Raw genomic sequence first — 25947 nt, 5'->3', positions numbered from 1 at the left:
TGAGGGTGTGGATGGCGCACCATGAAAACCTGTCAGTAGCTCCTCAGCCTTACAAGCTAGAGTCTGATCAGAAAGGGAAACCCGCTGGGTGAGAAGAGCGTGTAAAACCCAGTGGTGGGGTGGGCCGGGGAGCCAGGTGGGCCCTCTGTGTTGGGGGCAGGCACTGAGGTGCTTTGGTGAATCCCTGAGTATCCTTCAAGTGACTGAAGATGCCGCCGGCCACCCCTGCCTCAGCTCAGGACCGCATCTTACCTTCCTGCCAGCTTCTGGGTGTTGTCTGAGGGAGAGGTGAGTGTGGTCCAGGCGCGTGAAGTGTGTTGGGAACGGTGGGGGTGGGAGGGTCCAGGGTTGGTCTTCCTAAGCTCAGGGTTGGCGAGCTGTGGCCCAGGAAGCAGGCGGTGAGCAGTGGGGCTGAGCATGGCAGGGTAGGCGAAGGGCCCGGGAGCTGGGGCCTGTAACCTGTAGGAGGATCTGATGGGGTTGCCTGTCTTTTTGCCTTTCCTGGTGTCCTGGTTTCCTGGACCCTCTTAGCCTGTGGGCCAGACAGGACCGTCCAGAATTCTGTGGTGGTGTTGACTGTGAGCCCCAGATGGCAGACGTGGGCGACTGAGGTTACCTGCTCAAGGGCAGCGTGCTCTGATGGACACGTGACTGAGTGATAATGGCCTTGGGACAGGATGCATGCATGCTGGTGCTGGGGCTGAGGAGCTGAGGGGCAGGGCTGTCCCATGGAGTGCCTTGATATGGAGGGCCTTAAAGAGGGTCCTACTGGGGGCTGTGGGCCAGGGTCACTGTCTAGGAGAGCATGACTATATCCCACAGAAAGAGAACCTCAGCTCTGGGTATGTCTGGAGAAGGGGACAGGCTATGAGATATGATGTCCCAGTGAGGGTGGGAGGTTCTGACCCTGAGTGAGGCCCACAGACAGGCCCTGTTTCCTTTAACTCTCAATAGAGCTAGAGAGCTCCAGAATTAACCAGCCCTGGGTGTGAAGCAGTGGACCCTGAAGCTTGCCCCCTGCTGCGAGATCTATTCTAGATCCTGGGCTCTAGATCCTTGGAAGCTGCCAGGAGTGTTCCTGTTGCTCCTTGATGGGCATGTAAAAGATGGAACTGGCTTTGTGCCCGAGGTCTCTTCACATGCCTGGAGCCACTGGCATGTTGCTAAGTCTTCAGGAGGTTGCGGGGGCGGGGCGCCCTCAGTGTGGAGATCTGATGCTCAGGAAACTCCAGGAGAGGAGGGGTTACTTGGATGGTCTTGGGATTCAGAGGCCACTGCTAATGGCACCCAGTCCACAGCATGGAGCAGTTGGAGCAGCTATACTCACACGGCTCTGCTTCTGCACAGAGATGGTGTACTGGAAGCCCCCAGGTGGTGAAGGATGGTGGCTGGGCAAGGTGAGCTCTGAGGAACAGGAAGTGGTGTTCTTCAAAGGAATCTGGTCCTAGGGTCAGAAGCCCGCAGCCACCACATGTTAGGGGGGCGTCATTCATCTCTGCTAAATGAGATTCCTGTGGTTATAGCAGAAGCAAATTTCTTGGATTTTCAGAACCTTCTATTTTAAAATAATTTAAGATTCAGCAAAAAGTTGCAAGAGTGGTTGAAAGAATATTTTGTTCTAAGCCATTTAATTCCTTCTCCTGACTCCTCATCCTGAATTTAGTGTGTATTTTCTCTGATTAAGGGCTTTCTCCTCCATAACCACAATGAAACCTTCAAAATGAGGAAATTAATGTTGATGTGACCCTACCACAGATTCTCATTCAAGTTTTATCAGTTTTATCGACAGTGCCCTTTATAACAGAAGGATCCAGTTAAGGATCATTTGCTGTGTTAGTCGTTCCGTCTCTTTTAGTCTTCGTTCCCCTGGGAGAATTCCGCGTCTGACTTTTATAACCTTGTCACCTTGAGACTTTGGGGAATCCAGGCCAGCTGTCCTGTAGGATGCCCCCCTGTTCACATTTGCGTGCTGTTTTCTCGTGACTGGGCTTCCTTGATAGCTCAGTTGGTAAAGAATCCGCCTGCAATGCAGGATTCCCAGTTCGATTCCTGGGTCAGGAAGATCTGCTAGAGAAGGGATAGGCTACCCATTCCAGTATTCTTGGACTTGCCTTGTGGCTCAGCTGGTAAAGAATCTGCCTGCAATTAGATTTAGGGTGTTTATCTTTGGCAGGAACGGAACACCGCAATGCCCTGCTGACCCCATCATGTCCTGGAGTGGCAGGATTTTTATTTGTTTCATTTCTGTGTGCTTACCTTGGATCATTTGATCACCTGGCATTTGCTGGGTTTCTTCGCCAATCATGCATCCATTCTCCTTTCTAATAAGTGAGGATTTGGGGACGGGGAAAGGTGCTTTGTGACTCTAAATACTTTGTTCTGTATCTAATGTTTATCCAGTAGGTTTAACACTCACTATTATTTCTTGGTTGGATTGTTGCTTCGATGCTTCCTAAATGGTGATATCTTAAATCAATTATTAATTTTTTTCTGCATTAATCATCTGGCATTCCACTATAAGGAGAAGTGTCCTCCTGTTGTATTTATTAATTTATTTCTATATGGATTCATATATTCCTGTTTTATTCAGTGGTTTAGTCTGTTACCATCATCATTTACTTTCATGTTTAAATTGTCCCAGATTTAACCTGTGGAAACCCTTGATAATAAAACATGTCAAAAGGGTTCTGTGTCCTTTTGGCATGTTTCTATAGTTCTTTGAATATTTCCTTGTTTTCCGGCACAAAAAAGATGTTCCTGGGTCATCTACCTTCTCTGGCCTAACCCTGGAATTCGTTACTGCTCCGAAGAGCCCAGATTGCCTTTGGATGAAGTGAAGGAAAACACAGCTTCCCAGGCCCACCCCAGACCTGGATTGGAGTCTCAGGGAGATGGGCGTGGCTGTGGGCGGGTCTGGTTATCTGGGGCCGCCTGAGCGGCTGTTCTTTGTGTCGCTGGAGCTTGGGGTTGGGGGGGCGCTGGCAGCTCAAGTGGCGACACCTGGTGGTGATTCAGGAACCTGCACGGCCGTTAGGACAATGCCTTGGGTCTGGGACTTAAGGGTCTTATTGCCTTGCGGGGCCTCCTACTAGGTCTCCTGGGATGGCGAACTGGGTCCAGCCTCCTTCCTCAGTGTTCTGAGCACCCTTCCTCACCCACCACACACACCCCCGCCCTGCCCTCCCTTAGCCTGGCTGCCCAAGTCCAGGCCCTCGCCTGAATGGTTCAAGCTCCAGAGCTGGATACTCCCAGGACTGTAAGCGCCTTCCAGCTCAGGACCAAGATTTGCTCCAAGGGTTTCCGGACATCCCTAACATTACTCAGCAGAGATGGCTGTCTAGTGAATTACACTGAGTTGCTCAGAAGATATTATGTATCATTAACAGTTATGTTTATAAAGGGTTTATCAAAATTTGGGGAAATGCTTATTGTCTCATATGAAGTAAAAAAAAATATTCGATGTACAGCAGAGCTGAACATTATTCATTAAAAAAGATTGGAGAGAATTATATCAAAATGTGACTAATGGTGGGATTATGCAATTTATTTTCTTTTACATTCTGAAACTTTCATGCTTTGGACTTGTTCTTACTCTGATGGATTAAAAGGCTGCCCCAGGAGGCCTGCTGAACCAGGGAAGGCTTGGTCAGGCCTCCATTGGCCTGGGAGCAGCAAGGCTGGAGAACCTGGCGTGGCTGTACCTGTTATTCAGGCCCTTTGAAGGGTGTTGGTCTCCTGGTGGGCTTGGATGGGGTGGGGGCACAAGGCAGCCTCCCCTGTCCGTGTGAACGGCCTGATGGGTCACCCCCACCTCGCTGGTCAAAGCCAGAGCACCTGGGGGTTGCTTCTGGGAAGAAAGAGGGCCTCATCCTTTCAGTGCTATCTGGGGCCTAAGCAGAGAGAGGCTGAGCTGTCTGTGGAGAAACAGGGGAGGACCCTTGACTGAGCAGAGTGGCCAAGGGGGCATTTTTTTCTGAAGACGGGTGTAAGCTGAGAGTTGAAAAATCCTGCAGGTGAAGTTCAACCACTGATCCATTTATAGAAGCTTGCTAGGCATTCAGTTCACTAATTTAATCCTCATTTGACCCTATGCCGAAAGTGCTATTGCCGTCACTACCCCCATTTTACAGATGAGGAAACTGAGGCCCAGAGATATTTCAGATCTTGCCAAAGTCACCCAGCTTCTGAGTGGTGGGACTTGATTCCAGATTCAGTGCTCCTAACCACGTGACTATGTTGATGGGCTCCTGGGGATGGCTTTGCTGTGCCTCTTGCAAACCAGACTCCATTCCTGGTTTGGAGGAAAGGAACAGGGATACAGGAACAGGAAGCGTGCTGGAGGGCGGTGGTCGGAGGCCAACATTAACCCGCTGCCCTCTCACCCCTGTCTGTTCCAGGCCTCGCTGGTCCTGCAGGTGTCCTACACGCCGCTGCCTGGAGCCATGCCCACCTTCCCACCATTAACACCTCTGGAACCCTCCCCGACTCTGCCTGACATGGATATGGTGGCTGGTGAGGAGCCCACCCTCACCCTGGCAGGGCTGGGGGAATAAGCCTAGTGGTGGCACCGGAGCCTGGGAAGGGGGTGCCTTTCTAGACTGGGGGCTGCCCAGGCCTGGCGAAGAGAGGCCGTGGGTGGGTGGGGAGTCTGTAGAACTGACTTCCATTTTACAAAGTAAAGGAGCAGGAGGCATGCCCCCTAGGTGCCACTAGGGTTACTATGATGACGTCTTCCCAGTGCCAGAGGTTCAAGGAAGGTGTTGTGTGGGCACTGGGTACCCAGCCCTCTGCAGCTCCAGAGAGGTGGGACTTTTAGAGGGCCGGCCTGTGCTGGGGAGGAGGTCTATCCTAGGAGATGCCTGAGCCCCACCCGCTGCCCAGCACTCTGCAGGTCTTTAGCAATGACATGTGACAAGAGTTCGACTTTCCCTGAGAACCCTGAGCTGAAGTCAGGGGATGAGTTCCTGTCTTGCCTTGAGACCAGTAGCTGTGTGGCTTCGGGCCAGTCACTCCCCCTCTGGGCCTACAGTTTATTATTTGTGGAAAGTGAGCAGACTGAACTGACCAAGCCTCACGGTTGCCCTTTACTTACCTCTCCTGGCCTTGTGAAGTGAGGACCAGCTAGGGTGGCTGGCTTGTCAGTGGTGGCTAGGGGGGCGTGACAGTTCAGCCTGCTGGAGTGAACAGGAAGCACACAGATGGGCCAGGTGGGGTCTTGCCCCTGGGAAAGATTCCAGCATTTCTCCCTTGGTGAAGGGAGCCCATCCCAGGTGTGCCCTGAGCCCGTCCTGGGGGCCGTGTGGGGCTCCTGGTTGGGGAGGCAGAGCGGGGCCCCTCTTGTTGGCCTTGGCACTGTCTGAGCTCAGAGGTGGGCTGATCCCTCTGGACTGGGGTTGAGGGAAGAAGAAGGGGGTGCTCCTGGTGACCGAGAGTGGAGAGAGCGAGGGTCCCAAATGTTCTGGGACCACTTTGAGGTGGATCTGACAAAGTTAGGCTCTGGCCCGAAGGTGGCGACCAGCACCTGTTCGGAGCTTTGTGTCAGGTTGGAGCAGGCGGGGAGGGCAGGGCTGGTGGGGGTGGGGGCCCTGGGTTGGCTTCCCTCACCAGCTCCCTCCCCTCCTGGGGCTGTGCCCTGCCCATGTGCCAGGTGGGGGCCAGAGCCAGGCCGAGACCTGGTCCCTGCTCAGTGACAGCACCGTGGACACGAGACACTCTGGAAGGAAGTGGCTGGCCCCCACGGGTGAGACGCGGGCTGGGCTGAGCCGGCCCTCCCGCCCGTAACCAGCCCACTTGCTGCCGCCATCAGCTCCCCAGAGCGGGGCGAGGCAGCCAGGAGGGCTCCTCCTGCAGGTCCTGGCGGGGAGGGCTGGGGCCATTCTGTCTCCTCCTGCCTGCTAACCAGACTGACCACCCTCAAGTTTCAGCTGTTAGAAGCTCTTCTTCTTCTCGCTCATCCATCCTGGCTGACCGCTGGGGAAAGAGAGGGGCAGGGGAGGTGGGTGCTGGGCCGTCGGGTCTGCCGTCAGCTGGGACCCAGGGGCCAGAGGCACCCAGCCTCATTACGACCCTCTCCTCCAGACACAGGAGGAGAGGAGGACACTGAGGACCAGGGGCTCACAGGAGACGAGGCCGAGCCATTCCTGGACCAGAGCGGGGCTCCGGGCCCGGGGGCCCCCAGCACCCCGAAGAAACTGCCTTCCCATCCTCCCCCCTACCACCCCGGGGGGAGCAGGAAGAGAAGCGCGCCTGCACCCAGAAAGCTGCTGTCGGACAAGCCGCAGGACTTCCAGGTGACCGCGGCCTCCTCCTTCAGCCAGAGGCAGCCTCTGCGGCCAGTGTAAGACCTGTCTGTGCGGGAGGTGCTAAGACGGGAGTCTGGTTCCCCTGGGTCCTGGGCAAACGCTCGATGGGGAGGCCATGTCTTGGGGTCTCTAGAAAATACCTCTCCCCAGCCCCTGGTTTTACTCTTAAAAATAGTGGGGGGGTCGGTCACGGCAGAGCGCCAGCGTCACCACAGCTGCTGCCTGTTTCCCCAGCCGGGCGCCCCGAACGCGCTCTGGCTCCTCCGCCCGCGGGATTCCCCAGGCAAGAACGCCGGCTGGGAATACTCGCTCAAAGTGATGGACAGCATGGTTGTCACCTGGGGCATGACAACATGACCCACTGACTCAATCTGCATTTGAACAAGGTCCCCAAATCTAAGAAGCTCTGCCTGTGTTTTTTTCTCTATCCATTCCCCCTGTTAATCGTCATGATTTTTCTGAAGGTCATGTGCAGTTTGAATTTGTTCAAGCTTGTCACAGAATAAAACTATGAAAATTAACCCTTTGACTTATTTTTATCCAAAAACCCTATCTCACTTAATTTGGGTCCTTTTTGGTTCTTTTTCTTTTCTACAGAATTTTCCATTTTGATGTAATTTGCATTTAGTGATATTTAACTTCAGAACTACTTTAAAAATTAAAAACAGGAAACTTCGATATTTATTTATTAAATGCAATGAATTATCAAAATATATTTTAATTCCAAATTGTGGTAATTTTAGAAAAGTTTTAGTTATAACCCACAATGTTTGCCTGCTTCCCTGATGACTCAGACAGTGAAGAATCTGCCTGCAATGCAGGAGACCCTGATTTGATCCCTGGGTCAGGAAGATACCTTGGAGAAGGAAATGGCAGCCCACTTCACTATTCTTGCCTGAAAAACCCCATGGACACAAGAGCCGGGTGGGCTATGGTCCATGGGGTCACAAAAGGTTGAACACTACCGAGTGACTAACGTTTTCACTTTCGTGTTTGCCTGAGGGGCAGAATTCTAATTTATTATTATTTACAAGACATGTTATTGTTTCCTCCTTCAAACAAACAAACAAAAACTTTTGCGACTTCGCTGGTGGTCCAGTGCCTACGACTCCTAATGCAGAGGGCCTGGGTTCGATCCCTGGTCAGGGAACTAGATCCCACATGCCGTAATTAAGACCCAGTGAAGCCAAATAAGTAATAAATAAATGGAAAAAAAAAAGATTTTTTTGGTAGCAAATTTGGAAAATACAATGAAAAGAATAAAAATCACTCCCTCCCTCTTCCCATTGCCATTGATAATATATTCTATAGCAGCTTATTTTTAAAATAAATAATTGCTGGTTAGAAATTAGAACCAGTAAACACTGTATTTTTTTCATGAAAGCTTTAACACTTTAAAACGTAATATTCTTTAATCTTTTGCGTAACTTTGGAGGCACAGGTGTTCTTGAAACCGTCACTTATTGAAAGTTCAATGAAGAAAACTCACTTCTAAGAATGTCAGACATTCTGTGTTGCATCTTACACTATGTAAGAATGAAGTGGGGTTGCATCACTCTGTACCTCTGACCTCTGAGGGAATTGTCAGTGAGGAGTATTCAAGGCACCCAAAAGCCTCACCATCGAGGGGCCTGAGATGGGGCTTGTGCAGAAATTGAACAGGGACTGGGTTCTCGGGCCAGCCCTGGAATTTCCTGCTGGCAGCTTGCTTGGGGCAGCCTGGCAGCTCTTACGTGGCACCATGGGGTGGTTAGATGCCAAGGACCTTGGTGGGAAAATACTGTTCTTACAATGCTCTTCCTAATTCCTTTTTAATACCCGTCCCAAGAGGCTGGCTGTGAGGGTGGTCCCTGAGATCTCTGACTCTTGGCGTGGGGTGGGGGTGTGTGCCTGACTTCTTCCTCTCCTCCGGCTCACAGCCTCTCCTGGCTTTCAGATCAGGGTCCAGGTGATCGAGGGACGCCAGCTGCCAGGGGTGAACATCAAGCCTGTGGTCAAGGTCACCGCCGCTGGGCAGACCAAGCGGACACGGATCCACAAAGGAAACAGCCCCTTCTTCAACGAGGTGGGAGCCCCTGGGTTAGGGCTAGTGCCTTGGTGGGAGTGCGCAGCGGATGCCTGGCAGTTCACTTGGGTTTTGCAGATGGCAGTAGCATTGGGTGGAGGGCAGTGCCCGGTCCTGAGCAGGTTATCTGAGGAACTGGAGAGAGGGCTTCTGCTCTTACTCCTGCCTTGGGCTCCCCCTGCTCCACACCCCCACCATCCGTGGGGCCGGCCACCCTGTCCTTGAGATGACCACTTCTGTGAGGTTGAATCCCCAGAGCCTGGTGCTGGGCTGAGCCCACCGCACACTCACTGTGTGCACCAGCCCTGGAGGCTGGGCGGTGGCCGTCTCCTCCCGGCCCCGGGCTCAGAGGGCCTTCATCTGTCCCCCTCTCGCCCTGAACCAACAGACTCTCTTCTTCAATGTATTTGACTCTCCTGTGGAGCTGTTCAATGAGCCCATCTTCATCACGGTACGTGCCAGCCATCAGACGCTTTCTGTGGGCTCCGTGTGTGTGTGCGTGTGTGAGAAGCTTAGAAGCTGAGCCCAGGTGACAGGGAGCAGCTCACACCCCCGCGCTCCCCCCTCCCATTTCACTTGGCACAAAGATGCCTTCGGGGCTTGGATGCAGGTGGCAGCGGAGTGGGGAGACCCTGACGCCGCCCAGCTTCCCCAGGTACCAGACTCATTCGCGCTGTGGTCCTTTGATTTTCATCTTATTTTGTTTGTCTATATGTCTGCTTCTGGCCAAGATTTTGCTTCACTGGCCCTTAGCTCTTTCCATCACCCCCGCTTCCTCTGAAAGGCAGTATAGTTGAGTGGCTAGAAGTGTGGGCTCTGGAGCCAAGCTATCTGGCTTCTAGTCCTGCCTATGCCGTGGAGAGGACGTGTGATTCTGTACAAGTGGCCTCTGTGCCTCTTTCTTCATCTGGAGACAGGGAACGATAATAGTACCTACCTGTGGGGTTCTCATGAGGGTTAAGCATTGCTTGGAATAATCTCCGGGACAGAGCCGGTGCTGTCGAGAGTGTGGGCTGTTATTATTTGGGAAGGAGGAGCAGCTGGGCTGGGACCTGTCTGGGCCAACGTTTACTTGCAGGCCAGAATTTTAGTTTGTTTTTCCTTTCAGGTGGTGGACTCCCGTTCCCTCAGAACAGATGCTCTCATCGGGGAGTTCCGGGTAAATGGTTTATTCTCTTTGAAAGTAATCAGTTCTCGTTTATCCACATTAGCGGAAACTCTGTGGATGATGGGCAGGGTTGGTGCTCAGAGACCTATCTGTCTTGGTCTGTGTTTGGAAAAATATGATGATAAAATCCAAACAAGATCTTCTCCTAACCCAGAAATTCTCTTCACAAAGGTAGTAGAGAAAGAGAGCACTTTTGTTATTGAATAAGCATTAAACCAATATGATGGTATTATGGGCCATCTGATAAGAGATTGTGAAGACAGAAAGAAATCTTGTATAGAGCCAAGCAGACACAACCCATTCCATACATATTCTTGAGATGAACAATAAACAATTACTAATGCCCAAGTTAGTGGCCAGGATAGCGTCTTCAGTATACATAGTTCATCCTAACTTTATCTGGTAATTGGGGTGACCATCACAAGAAAAATCAGAAAACACACTTGCATTTTTATGATGGGAGGTAGTTTTACAATTTGGTTAAAGTAGGCCCTTCTCTTGCCAGAGATCGGAGAGCCTGGGGAAAGGCATTCCTGGGTCCTAAAGCTGAGGAACGACTTATCTGGCTTCTAAAAAGATACATTTCAAAGAGTCAGGGAAAATGCTTATATTGACAAGTTTTCCAAGGAAAACGTTCTGACAAAAAGAGAGGAGAGGGAAACCGCCCCCCTTCTCTCCAGCGGGGGGAGTTCGGCTTCTTACTGTTAATCCACATTTGTCCTAGCATCCTGGGGAGGCAGTGTGGGCCTGCGTTTAGGCAGCCCTCCTCCTCAGTCTGGCCGTCTGGGGCCAACGTGACACCAGAGCTCAGTACCCTGAGCTCACCGGGGCTGGGGAGTGGGTCCAGATTGGGAGTGGTCCAGGAGGGCGGCGTGGGGTGACCCTGCCCCTTCATGTGTCCCAGACGTGCAGAAATGAACCTGCAGAGGACCTTGAACTGATAGCATGGGATGTGTTTAACAGATTAGCGTCAAGGCAACTGGCACTGGAGATCTTCACAAATGATGTTTTAATGTCATTCTTACTGATTTTCTCAGTTTTGAATCTTCAAGAATTTATCAAATGGAAAGAAAGGGCACAGGTTTATTTGACTCTCCTTCTGCTTTCCAAATAAAATATGACCCCTTCTCTGAGAAGTAGTCACAGATAGAAAACGGAATCTGTTTTTCTGGAGAAGCAGTTTTTTGTTTTTTAAGAATGGATTGAGCTTGAGTCATTCTATAATAAGTCTTATGTTTTGAGTCTCTAATCTTATTGTAAGAACCCAAGGGTGAGGTTAAAAAAGCATTTTTTTCCTAATTATAAATGTAATCTATGATTTTAAAAAACTTTGTAGTTTTTTAGAGCAATTTTAGGTTCATAGAAAAATTGAATGGAAAGTACAGAGTTCCCACATACCCCCACCCTGCACATGCATAACCTCCCCTACCATCACATCAAAATCTGTAAGGGTTTTCCTTTAATAGAAAACTATAAAATATAGGAAAAATAAAAATAAAATAAAAACCTCCCAAATCTGCCACCCAGAGGTAGTGCAGTTGCCATCCAGCATGTTTCCTTTGCTCTGCCTTTTCTATGCATAGATACACTTCACCAAACTTCAGTCAAAATGTATTCCACTTTTTCCCCATGTAATAACAGGTGACCGACATTTTCTCATGTCTCCAGATGTTCTTGAAAACATGATTTCTAATGCATCAGATTTTTAACTTTCCTGCATCATACTTTATTTAACACTCTGCTGGCAGGACTGTGACCTGTGCCTCTTCTGTTTGGTTTCAGCTGGACGTGGGCAGCATCTACCAAGAGCCCCGTGAGTCGCCCTGTCATCCTCTTGGGCAGGTCTTTGCATTTGGGTTCTGGCTGCATGGGGGCACCCACTTGGGACACTCATCTTTTCTAGACTTTAAAGGTGGAGTCTGATCTTGGAGGTGAGGCTGCAGGAGTAAAGAGAGGGCAGCTTTCATTTTCTGGGTAAAACAGGTCCCCTGGAATATCAAACCCTCACGTGGGTCTCAGCTGGCCCAGTTGGGGTGCTAAACTGGAAGTCCTAAGCAAAGATTGCTGGAGGCTGGGGTCCCTCCAGATGGGTGGGTCATCTGGACGCAAGTCCAGGATTTCTCCACACCTTGGTCTCTGGTTTGGACTGGTTACTTCCTAAAGGGGAGGAAAATGGCCTGGGGTCTGGCTTTGGCAGCCTCTGATAGTGGTGTCTGTTGACATTTCCGATTTGGACCGGAATGAACACTCAAAATACCTTTTATTTTAGAACTGGAGTCCTTCCCCATGTCTGGGTAGATGAGTTCTTCATCTCACCCAGTGGAGTCCACCCTGGGCTCTCCAGTGTGGTCGCAGACTTGGGTTCTTCCACTTTGGGGATCACCAAGGGTGTTGTTCCCTTAGGACACGCCTACCTCAGGAAGTGGCTGCTGCTCTCAGATCCCGACGATTTCTCTGCTGGGGCCAGAGGCTACCTGAAAGCGAGTCTCTGTGTGCTGGGGCCTGGAGACGAAGCCCCCGTGAGTACATTCCTCGTCCTCCTCATAAGCACTGCCACCGGGCCATGGGGGCACCAAATGAACAAACAAAAAGCTTTAGCTTTTCTGATTTAAAAGAATACTTGGCAATTGTGAGAAGCGTAGAACATGTGGGAAAGCATAAATAAGAAATGGATCACTCATAATTCTGCCCATCAGAGCGAACCATCATTAATATTTTGGTGCATATTCTCCCATCTATATATAGTGTATATCTGTTCTTTTTCAGATTCTTTTCCCTTATAGATTCTTATAAGTATTGAGTAGAATTCCCTGTGCTGTACAGTACGTCGCTGTTGTTCATGTCTGCTGCTGCTGCCAAGTCGCTCAGTCGTGTCCGACTCTGTGCGACCCCATAGACGGCAGCCCACCAGGCTCCCCTGTCCCTGGGATTCTCCAGGCAAGAGCACTGGAGTGGGCTGCCATTTCCTTCTCCAATGTACAAAAGTGAAAAGTGAAAGTGAAGTCGCTCAGTCGTGTCCGACTCTTAGCGACCCCATGGACTGCAGCCTACCAGGGTCCTCTGTCCATGGGATTTTCCAGGCAAGAGTACTGGAGTGGGGTGCCGTGGCCTTCTCCTGTTTATATATAGTAGTGTGTTAATCCCAAATTCCTAATTTATGCCCCACCACCTTTTGGTAACCATAAATTTGTTTCCTAGGTTTGGAAGTCTATTTCTGTTTTGTAAATAACTTCATTTGTATCATTTATTTGGATTCCACATATAAGCAATATATGACGTTAGTGTTTCTCTGACTCACTGCACTCAGTATGACAATCTCTGGGTCCGTCTTTGCTGCTGCAAATGACATTATTTCATTTTTTTTAAATGGATGAGTAATACTCCAGTGTATACACATCTACTCACATATATACTCTCATGCACACATACACACACACACACACAGATAAGACCGAAGGATTTCAGAGCAGACACAGGAGCTGGAGGCTTTGTGGGAAAGCCTCCTAATACTCAGTGGCCGGGACCCAGAAGGTAGGTGGATGGAGGCACTGTTAGGCGTGGAATGAGGCAGGCATCGTGGAGGCATGGGGCTGGGGAGCTGATGAGCCTGGCAGGGAGGGTGCGGGAGGACCAGGCTGATGAGGAGGACAAATAATAGGGAACGGCTAGGGAACACACATATTTTAAACCTCTGCTGTGTGCCAAGCTCTATGTTGAGTGCCTCCCGTGGTATGAGGGGGATTGGAGAAGCTAGATAGTATGGAGGCTGTTTTTAGAGAAGGGTCTCAAGGTCAAGGTTTCCCTGGAGCGTTGGTTCTGAGCGGCTGGAGATTTGAGATGTGGCCGTTCCTCTAGCAGCTGCAGGGGAGGGAAGATTAAGATGCTGTTGGTGGAAGACAGGACCTGTGTTGGTGAGTGACTTGTCCTTGTGGATATTGACTATCTCGTGGGAAGATTGGAAATCAGATACACAAATGGTGAAGCAGATACTGAGATGATCAAGGCAGAGGGAGGCAGGAGTGGGGGAAAGCAGGTCTCCAGGGGAGGGCTGGGGAGGTGGAGACCCTGGGGAAAGCCGCATGTGATGGGGAGGTGGAGGGCAAGGTCCATGAGGAGGTTAAGGCTGAAGAGCTGGCTGATGATGCAGGCTCAGGCAGCCCTGGTGGGAGGGATTGGGGCAGCCCCGGGTGCTGTGCAGGGGCCGGCAAAGCTCAGGCGGCCCAGTCCCTCCCAAGGGCGCCTCCCTGCTCTCTCATTCCCTGTTCCTCTCATTCCCTGCTCATCTCTCCAGACGCTGTGCCTTCTTGCTCCTACAGGGCATCTCTGAATCTATTCTCCTTTCCTAAAACACTCCTTCCTCCGCTCCCCATTCATCCGACCCTGGTTTTTCCCAGATGAAACCACTTTTCTTGAGACCAGCGCAGAAGGAAGCCTGTGTTTTCTGCTCCAGCTTGCCATGGTCTTTGGAATGGAAGCGTGGCCATCTTTTGGTTTCCCATGGCAGCTTCCCAACTTCAGCACCGCCTTCTTCTCTGAAGCCTGCCTCTCTGGTTATTTCCCTCCTTCTGGTCTCCTGGGCTGTTACCTACACCTGGTGCAGGAGGGTCCTTGCTGGCACGTTTCCCTGTTTGCCTTTGTTCCGAAACCAGTGTGTCCTCCCTGATGAGCCATCAACGTCTCATCTTACCTTCTTTAAGCCCTTGAGCTCAGAAATCCCTCTCGCCAGCAGTTTCTTTCTGCCTCCTTCCGTCCGTCACCCTCAGTGAATGGTTCTTCCTCGCTGAGGTTACAGCCCTGACCCCTGTCTGCTTCCCCGCCCACCAGCTGCCTCCTGCAGCCTGGTCCCCGGCTCCCATCCTCTCTCTCTCTCTCTCTCTGTCTCTGTCTCTGTCTCTGTCTCTGTCTCTGTCTCTGTCTCTCTCTCTCTCTCTCTCTCGCATGGTGCTCCCTAGCCCCTGGGGTTTGCTGCTGTATCTCCGCGTCCCCCCCCTCCCCATGACATACTGTCCACACCACCTCTTGGTCAGCCTTGGTGGCAGAAGTCACCTGGAAGTGCTGCCAACTTCTTCTTTTACTTGGGTGATGTTTGCTTCTTATCCCATTCTCCATGGTGGCTGTTTCCTAACTTTCTGGTCTTTCCTAAGCTCCGGCCTCCGCTCTCCTTAAAGAGGCAGAGTTGCACAGTGGCAGAGGCGCAGTGGCGAGAGGGCTGAAATCCGCCCCCCTCCATCTCCCTCCCCACTCCATCTCCCTCCCTCCCCCTCCGTCTCCCTCCCCCTCCTCCCTCCCCCCTCCGTCTCCCTCCCCCTCCTCCCTCCCCCTCCGTCTCCCTCCCCCTCCTCCCTCCCCCCTCCGTCTCCCTCCCCCTCCTCCCTCCCCCCTCCGTCTCCCTCCCCCTCCTCCCTCCCCCTCCGTCTCCCTCCCCCTCCTCCCTCGCCCTCCGTCTCCCTCCCCCTCCTCCGTCCCCCCTCCGTCTCCCTCCCCCTCCTCCCTCCCCCTCCGTCTCCCTCCCCCTCCTCCGTCCCCCCTCCGTCTCCCTCCCCCTCCTCCCTCCCCCTCCGTCTCCCTCCCCCTCCTCCCTCCCCCTCCGTCTCCCTCCCCCTCCTCCCTCCCCCCTCCGTCTCCCTCCCCCTCCGTCTCCCTCTCCCCACCTCCCTTGCCTGTGCTTCAGCCCTGCCTGCTTTCCTGTTCAGTCTGGTCTGCCTCTTCTCTGGCTCCTGTCCTCTGGTCTGTGCGAGGCTCCAGATTTCCTGATCTCAGAATACCCTTGCTTTCACCCCTCCTGTCCAAGCTGTTTTCCTCGTCCTTTCAGCCATCCTCAAGGTTACCTAACTCTTGAGAGGACCCCACGTCCCCTTTCTCCAGTCCTTCACCAGCCGCTCGCTCCTTCATTGCTTCAGCGTGCCGCCCGTCACCTCCTTCCCTGAGCCACTTGCCTAAGCCTGACCCATTGCCAAGTCCCGGGAGCTCTTCTCTCATTAATCTGATCTGCTGCTCCACAGTGTTTGATTCCAGAGCCATATCTTACCTGAAACTCTCTCCTCCTTCAGCACCTGTGACTCCCTCACTCTTTTCCTTTTTTTAAAAAAATGGATTCTTCAAATTCAGCAGCTCAATAGGATTTCACTGCCTGCCTCTCTGCTGTGCCTTTGACATGACCTTCAAGGCCCATGAACATCTGGCCTCAGTCAGATTTTGCAGCATATTTGTATATCTGTGGAGGAGCCTGTCTCTGTCCACCTGGGCTGCTAAATCGCTCATCTCCAGCCTGGATCCTCGCAGCTCCAGACGCTCAGTCCTAGCTTCCTGTAACAAAGCACGTGAACACGTCCCTTTGGCCCCTCTAACTTTACCTATGGGAACCCAGTATCATTTGGCGACCACTCCTCAAACCTGTTCCCCATCCTGTGTTAGGTGATATCTCGGGAAATGGCACTCATCCGCTTGGTCCCCCAGGTCAGAGGCCTGAACACCCTTCCTCATCCCTCAGTCCAAACCTGGATGTCAACATGCACACAGTTGGCCAGTCTTGTTGGTGTGACGACCACAGTGCATGCTTCTCCTCTTTCCCATGCTAAGACCAGAGACCAAGGTCAGGTTCTCACATATCTTATCTCGGCCTTCCTGTGAATGAAGATGTGGTTCAGCTGCTGTGAATCTAGTTAGCCCCCACATTACCACCAAAATCACCTTCTTTAAACCCAGGTACAATCACGTGCTTCCCAGGTGGCACGACTAGTAAAGAACCTACCTGCCAATGCAGGAGACATAGGTTGGGAAGATGCCCTGGAGGAGGGCGTGGCAACCCACTCCAGTATTCTTGCCTGGAGAAGCCCATGGACAGAGGAGCTTGGTGGGCTATGGTCCATGGAGTCGCAGAGTTGGATGCGACTAAAGTGACTCAGCATGCATGCATGCACAAATCGTGTCAGTCTCCTCTTAAAACTCTTCCAGTGACCCACCCTGCCTGCCAGTTACTTTCAGGATGAAGTCCAGAATCCTCAGCATCACATTCAAGGCCATTAGCATTTGGCCTCAGGCTGGTTTTTCAGGGCCACTTGCTGGTGTGTACCTGCATGGACTCCGTGCTGTGGCCACGCCAGTCAGTGTGACCCTTTCCAGAATGTACTTCCGTCCTCGTCTTTCCACCTGTCAGAAGGCCTTCTCTGTCTCTCTTGACCAAAAGTCACTTTGTTCTTCAAGACCCGGTCCAGATGCTACTTCCTCCACGACGGCTGCCTTGTCCCCCAGGGAGATCGATGGACCTTTCCTTCTGGTCACCACCCCGTGTTTTGTTAGTTAGTTGTTGTGTCCATCTCTGTCACTGAGACTCAGTTTCTTGAGGTCAGGGGCGATATAGTATATATGAACCCTTTTATCTCCCCTCTTGCCTAGTACAGGTCTTGTGCACAACAGGTGCTCAATCAGTGATTGTGGCCTATGGGAACGAACAGTGTTATGGATGACTGAAAGCAGAGAAGCGGGTCATTTTCTTCCAATGTGAGCTGAAGAAAGTCAGTGTAGAGCTATTAATAGCTCCTTCCCGGGCTCTTGTGTGACACGAGGCACTCCGGGATGGAGAATTTGGCTGCGGGGATTCTGAAGCGGGTTTCTATGTGCAGACTGAGTGAGGATGGTCCAGGCAGCTTTGCAAGCAGTGGACTGCTGGGCATGGCCTTGTGCCACCTGTCCTCTATCCCTCTGCCCCTTACCTGCCCAAGTGTAGCAGGTGGATCTTTTGTTCCTCAAACTGCATGTCAGCCCTTGCTCTATATGAGTTGGTGCCTTTGCCTGGATCCATCATCCAGGTCTCAAAGCTGGGATACCACTGACACTGTTCACTCCCCCAGTTTCCATAGTTTCCAGCCCTCTTGCTCTGTTCTCCCTAAATCCCACCCACCCAGTTCTGCATCCAACCTCTGTGAACTCTCATCCAGCTTATCTATAAAGTGGGGTATTCTAGGCCCTGGCCCCCTGCAGCGTGGACATCACTTGGACACTTGTTGGAATGCAGAGGCTTGGGCTCCACCCCAGACCTGTCGAACCAGAACCCGTGTTTTATTTGGAATGTGCAGCAGTGGTCCAGAAGACACTGACTCTCCTGTTTCTAATGTACAGCCAAGTTTGAGACCCACTGCTCGTGGGGCTTGCTGTCAGAATTAAATGAGAGCATGTATAAAATCAATATATATTATTTTTATTATTACTGTTCTAATCAAAACACTCAGCACATGCTCTCACGTTCATTTGCTTAAAGGTGCCTTTCACTGTGAAATGGTGAGTGCCATGCAGGCAGGACCTCTGTCATATCCCTTGCCCCTGGCATGAAGCTGACACTTCCTAGTTGCTCAATAAATACTGGTCAGGTGAATGGGCAGATGTTACTGAAGACAGTGGCCGGCCTAGACCTCCGTCACTCCTGCGCTATTTTTTAATGGGCGGGTTGGGAAGGAGATGGTGGCTCTTGAGTGCCTGCTGGTGGCCCATGCACTGACACGTGATTGAAGTCGATCCCCCCAGAGCCTGGGAGGTCAGTGTCATTGTCTCCACTGTCCAGATGAAGCAAGTCTCAGGCTAAGGAACTGCTGGAGATCACCGGCTACGAGTGGGCAGGATGAAATCTGCCTGTCTTCAAGATGCACTATTTAAGTGTGTTGATTGAGCTCTCAGAAAAGGAAGGGAAAACGCTGTGCTTGGGGCCTCATTAAGTAGTCAGATTTGGTTGTATTGTAGCTGGAGAGAAAAGACCCTTCTGAAGACAAGGAGGACATCGAAAGCAACCTGCTTAGGCCGATCGGCGTGGCCCTCCGCGGAGCGCACTTCTGTCTGAAGGTCTTCAGGGCCGAAGACTTGCCACAGAGTGAGTGTGGTGCCCTTGCTGGGTGACTGCGATGGGGGAACCCTGGGCTGGGCTGCCTCAGGTCCCTGCAGGAAGGAGAGGGAGGGGCTGGCCCCCGGCTCCCTCCCTGCCTCCTCCTGGCCTGGCTTCTGCACCCAAGGGTCTGCTAGATCTGTGCCAGCCCAGCTTCCCTTCTACTCTGCTGTTTGCGGAAGCCTCACACCCTCTTGGTTTCCCAAGGGTTTTAGGGCTGTTCTTAGGAGAGAAGCACCATTTCCTGATGCTGAAATGGCATCGGCACCATTTCAATTCTATTGAGTGCTTATGCCTGGCTCCCACCGATTCTCTCCCACCCCTAGGAAGCCCCTGGCTGAAGACTGGTAGCCCTTGGCTGCAGAAGCAGTTGCTGAAATGTTAGAAGGGCTCAATGTCTCCACTCAGTGGAGACTCCTGGGGTGTCCAGTTTGCCTGGGACTGTCCTGGTTTTAGCACTGGAAGTCCCACATCCCAGGAAACTCCTCCTTCCCTGATAAACTGGGACAGCGGGTCACCGTAGCTGTGGCCGAGTCTTCATCACCCCAGGAAGGCTATGGTGGCCACTGCCTGGCTTCTCGCAGTGACTAACCCTGCACTAGCCCTGATCTGTGTGCTCAGTACCTGCTGGGGGAGTTATGCTCAATATTCTGGAGCCGTGGGTGTCAACCCAGACTGTACATTAAATCATCTCTGGAGCTTTAAGGAAGTGCAGATGCCTGGGCCCTGCCCCCAGTGTTTCAGATTGGCTCGGTTTGAGGTGGGGCTCACCCACTGGTAGTTTTAAAAGGCTCCTTGGTGGTTTTCTCACTGCAGGCTATGAGCCACCACTTTGGAGCGTGCATTGGCAGAATTATACCAGGTGCTGTTGCTAGCGGAGTCCAAGAGAACAAGTAGTCAGGAACTCCTTGGGTCCCTGTTCACACGTTTTGCATGAAGCTAATTGTTTGAGGGTTTCTGCTTTGACTAATGACCACCAATAAATGGGTTCCTTCTGTACATGTTTAATTGAACCAAAATTGTGGGGAAACCCTTTAAATAAGTAATGGGATTAAAATACAGGTTTAGAACATTCTGCATTTGTTGGTTGACACTATGCGGAAGTGAGGCTGGGGAGCTTCCAAAGGGGGCTGGGGAAACAGAAATGTCTGCTTTGCTCAAGGTGAAGGGGATGATGCTGCTTAGTTGTCTGCAGTGTTGTTTAAATATAAATAAAAAAGAATACATGGGTAAATAGAACATAAACATTTGCTAAATATTTGTTAACTGTTGTATTCATGTAGACAGACACTGGCTAGTATACAATTGTTAAGTGTCCCCTTCTCTCATTTTCTCATTCATGTACACGAATTTGCTAGTCAGTCAGTTGTGTCTGACTCTTTGCAACCCCCTAGACTGTAGTCCGCCAGACTCCTCTGTCCATGGAATTTTCCAGGCAAGAATACTGGAGTGGGTTGCCATTTTCTTCTCCAGGGGATCTTCCCGACCCAGGGATTGAACCTGGGTCTGCCACATGGCAGACAGATTCTTTACCATCTGAGCCACCAGGGAAGCCCTTCATATACATACGTACCATTATACAGAACATATATATATACACACACGCCTGCATATACACATCTGTCATCTCTCTATATATATAACATATATATACACACATGCCTGCATATACACATCCATCATCTACATATATATAACATATATATACACACACATGCCTGCATATACACATCCATCATCTACATATATATAACATATATATACACACACATACCTGCATATACACATCTATCATCTCTCTCTATATATATATATGTAAAAATACGGCTAATTAGTAACACATTGGTTTGAAGCAGCATAGATTAAATTAAAAACAAAACAGAATTGACTTATCGGTTACCCTCAGGAAAATCACTGAGCTAGTGGGATGTAAGGGAAAATGTCAGACAGGCACCAGTAATGGGATATTATTATGACAACGTCCAGTCTTTCTCTGGAAGCTGGGCAAAGGAGCAGCACAGTGCCTTCAGGAGCTGCTGTTTGGAGATGGTCCTCCTTCCCCAGAACCCTGGGCTGAGGGGCCCGTGGCCTCTTGGGGAGTCCCCAGACTGTTGGGAGACACCAGTGGGAAGTGGAGGTTTTGAAGATGCAGAGCAGCAGGCAGTGAGCAGCATGTCTTTCTCCTCAGTGGACGATGCCGTGATGGACAACGTGAGGCAGATCTTTGGCTTTGACAGTAACAAGAAGAACTTGGTGGATCCCTTCGTGGAAGTCAGCTTTGCAGGGAAAATGGTAAGAAGCAAGTAAACAAGAGGACTTGCGGGAGGGTGGCAGCTGGCGTCTCTGTGAATGGGCTCTGGGCACTGTCCTGCCATGCAGCACAGATTTTGGGGTGCACAGGGCCCGCCATCAGAGGCTGTGTACCTGGGATGTGGGGGCACTGATCACGGGACACGGGGTGAGACACGCAGGCCCAGCTCTCTGGGGCTGCCACACACACACACAGGTCTGCCCACGTGTGTGAGACAGACAGACAGGTGTGGATGGACACGGAGGGGACATAGGGATGGTGGATAGAGACAGGAATATTTGGGGGAAATTAAGCAATAGTAAATAAAGCAAACCAGATGTGAAGGCGCAATGATAGGGAAACAAACAAAAAATATGCAGTAAAACCATAATGATTATTTTTAGACAGTTGTGCCAGGAGTTGAGTGGGGTAAGGCCACTCTGGTGGGGATCCTGGGGATCACATACCTCCCTTCCTTCCTGCCCAGAGCGGGGCTGTGGCTCCTGTCCCTCTTGACTTCTGCCTGGGGCTCTTTCCTCCATCGCACTTCAGGGCCGGCTTTGCCCACCCTCCAGGCTCTCCCTGACAGCCTCGGCTGCCCCCATCGCCTCTCACGGAGGAATCCACAGCTGTGTCTAACTCTGAGCCTTCCCTTCAGCCCCGGAACTCTCTGCGGCTTTGCACGCCTCTACGTGCTGCCCACCCGCCTCCCGCTCGCCCTGTAAAGGGGTCGTTTTCTGCCTACACCGCCCCATTTCCAGAAACTACTGTCTTTACCAGTACCACCATCGAAGGCAGAAAATGCGGGACTGCCTTGATTCTTCCCTCTTTTTTTGACCTCTCTACATCAAGATCCCACTGCTAGCTTTTGCCTTTAAAAATCCCGAGTTCTTTTCTTCTCTCCATGCCCCTAGCCACTGTCTTCTCTCCCCCAGGCCACACCACAGCCTTGCGTCCGTTCTCTCGTCCGGGTTCTCACCGTAGAAACCCACCAGCATATTTAGTGTAAAAGACAGCCCTATCTGTAAAATGAAGTTCAAACCGCATAACCTGGTTGACCAGAGCTCACCCAGCCGAACTTTCTGGCCTCATCTCCATGGCCAATATTAGCTTGTACGAGGGCGGAGCATCGCGCCCCCTCCTGGGCGGACGCGGCCCTGCAGCCCGCTCGGAGGGCGGAGTTGAGCGGGTTTCAGCGCCACTGGCTCGCTCGCCGCGCTCAGCTTTGGGTACAGACCGCACAGCCCGCACGTGCCCGCGCGTCTTCTCGTCTGCCCTGCGGTCACGCCTCTAGCCTTTCCCCGGGCCTGTGCACTCCTGGCTCCTTGGCCTTCCTCCCCACAAAATGTGCTGCATCGTTCAAGATCCAGTTTCTGTCACCCACACAGGCTTGCTGTGTTAATTCAGCCCTCCGGGCTCTACGCGGCCTTAGGCACTGCTCGAAGTCCGTTTTCCATTGCTTTAGGTTATTCGTTAGCATCTGTTCCTCGGGAAACAGCCCGATCGCGCTTACTCTGTAACCTCAGAGCAGAGACTGTGGTGGAAATACTGGAAATGGGGGAGAATGACATATCCGGAGGGCTCGGCCTCCACCCCGGCTCCCGGAACCCCACTCCGCTGGACTCCCGGGTCCCACCATTGGAAACGGGCGGGCGGAGCCGGAGGGCTGAGAACCAAGCGCGCGGGCTCGCGCCTGCAGTCAGCTGCGCTTTGCTCCGGAGGCAGAGGCGGGGAGCGGGCAGACAGGCAGGCGTTGTAGGACAGTTAGGGGAGCCTTTACAAGCCTAACAACAAACGCTAAAAGCGAGGGTGGTGATGGAGGTGGTGTGCGCTCCCATTCAATACACAGCACTTTGCAGTCTTCCTTTTCAGTTAATCTATTCTTCGGTTCATTTTGGAAAGAAGGAGGGTCTGCTTGCCCATCCCACCAACAAAGGACCTTGAGTCAGGGGACCAATAGCTGAGGTCCAGGTTGATTTCGGGAAGGAGAAAGGCCTTGGATAAGCTTATTTCCTCTGCCTGCTACTGATACCGCCTCCACCCGCCTCCGCTTTTTTGTTTTCTTTCTTTCTTCTTTTATTTTCTTTCTTTCTTCTTTTATTATTGATGCACATATTTATTAAGGAATTTTGAAAACTACAGAAAAAAAGTAAGTAACATTACCCGTGAAGCATCATACAAAATTTATGTTTGGTGCTTGTCTGTCTGGCTTTTTATTTTACTATGTCTCAATATTAGATGCTTTATTGAAGCATTTTTTAATTATTTGAAAACACAAAATTTGGGAGAACTGTATTTACCTACTTGTACGGCCTCTACTTAGATGAAACAATTGTGACTGTTTTGCTGCATTTATTTTCTCTCTGTGTGTATGGATAATCCCCCCCCCCCCCCCCCCACCCCTGCCCCTGAACTGAATCATTTGAAGTGTAGTTATACACTTGGCCTCTAAAGGCTTCAGCATACATCTCCTGAGAAAAAGGAAACTTTTAGTAACCGCAACAACATTATCACACCTTGGAAATTAGCAGTTATTTTCTACTCTTCTCAGATATTGGCTCATATAAATATCTTTGATTATCTCCCAAAGGTCTTTCAGAGCTGGTTTAATTTTGTTCCAATCTAAGACCCAACTGGAATTTATGCTCTGCATTGGTGTCTTCTGTAACAACCTTACTCCCATCTCCCCTCCCATTTTTCTTAGCCCACGACATTGCATTTTTGAAGGGCACAAGCCATTTGTCCATGTCCTGGGTTTGTCCCACTATTTCCTTCTGGTGTTGTTTAACTTATTTTTCTGGCCCCTGTGTTTCGAAGTTAGGTCTCAGACCAGGTTAAATTCAAATGAACTGTTTTGGCAGGAACACATCTTAGGTGGTGTTTTGTACGTTGCATCTGCATCACAACAGGAAACAAAATGTCAGCATGTCCCATCACTGGTTACTCGGTTAAGATGGTGTCTCCAGGTCTCTCCCTTGTCAAAGCACACACTCTGCTTTGTACTTTGCAGGCAATCTGTGGGCACAGTCTCAGTCTACTGATATCCTGTTTCTCAATAATCTCTTACCTAATGGTCCACGTAGCCACTGACCTCCTTGCCTTTTTATTTTGTAAAGACGAGCTTCTCCTCTCTTCTTCCCCTTTGAGTGTTAACATGCTCCTTCATACTTATTAATTCAGTGTGTTAAAATCAGTCACTATGGTGCTGGATACGTGAACCCTCCTGCCTTTGAGCTGCTCCTCCAACCCAGGCTGATGCAGGGCTCATGGGAAATGTCTGTGGGAGAGGTAACACGGATTGTAAACTCATTCACACTGGGCTCTAAATGCTCACTGCGGGTCTTACACAAGTGCAGTTTTGGTTTGGGCTTTGGGTCAGAGTCTGATGCCCTGTACCTGGCCTTAGGAGGGACTGTGATGGGATGAATGAAGGCAGGAAGGAAGCAGGCAGTTTGGCTGGACACTTACTCCAAGGACCAGAATTAGTTTTCCCAGCTTGAGAGATGGGAAAGTCATGTCTCAAGACATGTGTTTTTATTCCACATTCCCAACATAGTGGGGTGCTGTGATGATGGCTAGAACCGAGACTGGCCTGCCTTCAGTTCAGTGGCTCTCCCTGAAGCTGTATCTCAGCGCCCTGAGGCTCCCAGCTGTACCTGGTTCCTTGCAGCCGTCACCTCCCTAGGTCTTCTTCTGTCCTGAGGTGCCCTTGGCTGTCCCTGGGGATTTTTCTAGGAAGGTACCAATGTCTGGGGTGGGGGAGGGTGGTGGTGATGGAGGTGGGGGTCCTGACCCGGGCAAGGGGATATGTAAAGCTGGTTGGTGTGGCCCCTGGGCCTCTGTGTCCCCCACTGTCTGCCCCAGCCACCTCTTCATGGTCTCCCCTACTCTCTCTGCTGCCCTCATCTCGTGCCTCATCCTACCTGTCCCTCTCTTTGGCCTGGTGTGTCACTTTTCCTCATTACATCCGATTCAATTGTCCTGGGGGTTTGTTCTCTGTGTGCCTGGCCCTCTTTGCATTTCCTCTTATGGACACTTGGTGTCACTATTATCTAAGCCGCAAACCACCTGGTTTGGCCATGCTGCTAAGGGGCTAGAAGGGTGTGTGTGTGGTGCATCCTCTCAAGCACATATCACACTTCTTCACGTATGGGGAAAAGACAGGGCAGGTACTTGGAAGGCAGAGTGGGAGGCTTTAAAGCAACTTTATTTTTTTCAAGGATAAAACTTATTGTAAAAAAAGATGAAAAAATCAGAGAAAAGGAAAATGATGCCTCATATTTCTGTACTGTGCACCACCTTGGAGATAAGCACTATTCACGTTTGTTTATATCTCCTGCTGCTCTCGCTCCTTCCATCTGGCACACCAACCCCTCTCCCCCTCCACCCCCCTCACCACCCTGCCCCACTGGAAAAAAACTGGATTCACAATACAGCTGGATTCAGCACACAGTCTGTCTTTGTTATTCACAGAGTCTGTATTTGCAGATTTGCCTACTTGCTAAAACTTATCTGTAATCCCCAAGCCAGTCCTTCCAGTGCTTTGGTCATCATTTGTGAAACTCGGGACAGTTTGATTGAGCTGAGGTGTGTGCTGCCAGCTCAGCCGGGCGCTGTGCTTCCTTGCTTGTTTCAGCCCTCGTCCTGTAATGTGTTTCTCCTGGTCTATTTGGTGCATTCTTTGCTTTTGCATTTTGGGGTGTTTTTTTTTTGCTGGTGATGTCAGTGTTTACAGTGGCTCCCAAGTGCAGTGCTGAAATGCTGCCTAGAGTTTCTCTGTGAGGAGCCTGTGAGGTGCCCTGTGGAGAAACCGCGTGTTTGGTCAGTTTTGTCCAGGCATGAATTACAGTGCTGTTGGCTGTGAGTTCAGTGTTAATAAACCCACAGTATATTAATATAATGAGAAAGGTGTCTTGAAACAGAAACACACATAAAACAAAGTTACTGGTCAGTTGACCAAAAAAAGTTGTGACAGAGGCTTGCAGGCCCCTAACCCTGTGTTTCCTTTGGGAGCAATGCTTCAGTATTCACCAGCTGGTGTTCTTGGTCACTTACAGAATGTGTAACCACTGCCAGAATAAGTCAACTATGTCTACGTGGTTTGGTAAGCTGCGTTTGTTGTCTAACATTTCCTTAGGTTATTAAATAGTCTTTGAAATAAATTTTTGCTATCTGCTGTAATATTTCATTAAACGAATATAACATGACATTTAAACTATTTTTGGATTTCTTTTTTTTTGGAATTTTCCT

General features: G+C 50.8%; 1 protein-coding gene across 22 annotated transcripts in view; it reads left to right on the top strand.

Annotated features, from left to right (window-relative positions):
• The window catches only part of DYSF (dysferlin), a 224180-nt gene that overhangs the window by 54972 nt on the left and 143261 nt on the right, over positions 1-25947 (top strand). For 13 of the 22 annotated variants that reach the window (XR_008200104.1, XM_052647718.1, XM_052647726.1 and 10 more), the window contains exons 5-14: positions 4398-4512; positions 5648-5740; positions 6079-6290; positions 8239-8367; positions 8756-8818; positions 9476-9526; positions 11318-11348; positions 11939-12054; positions 18269-18395; positions 20596-20699. Coding sequence is in view for 21 of the 22 variants with exons in the window: in XM_052647718.1 (XP_052503678.1) it covers positions 4398-4512; positions 5648-5740; positions 6079-6290; positions 8239-8367; positions 8756-8818; positions 9476-9526; positions 11318-11348; positions 11939-12054; positions 18269-18395; positions 20596-20699 (1041 nt within the window). In the remaining variant the exon portion in view is untranslated. The remainder of the gene's footprint in view (positions 1-4397; positions 4513-5647; positions 5741-6078; positions 6291-8238; positions 8368-8755; positions 8819-9475; positions 9527-11317; positions 11349-11938; positions 12055-18268; positions 18396-20595; positions 20700-25947) is intronic. The other 9 variants (XM_052647736.1, XM_052647740.1, XM_052647738.1 and 6 more) reach the window with 1 other exon arrangement.

This window comes from Budorcas taxicolor, chromosome 11, assembly GCF_023091745.1.
Source record: "Budorcas taxicolor isolate Tak-1 chromosome 11, Takin1.1, whole genome shotgun sequence".
Lineage (NCBI taxonomy): Eukaryota > Metazoa > Chordata > Mammalia > Artiodactyla > Bovidae > Budorcas > Budorcas taxicolor.
Note: the sequence above shows the minus strand (reverse complement) of the source record. Positions and strands in the feature narration are given on the sequence as shown.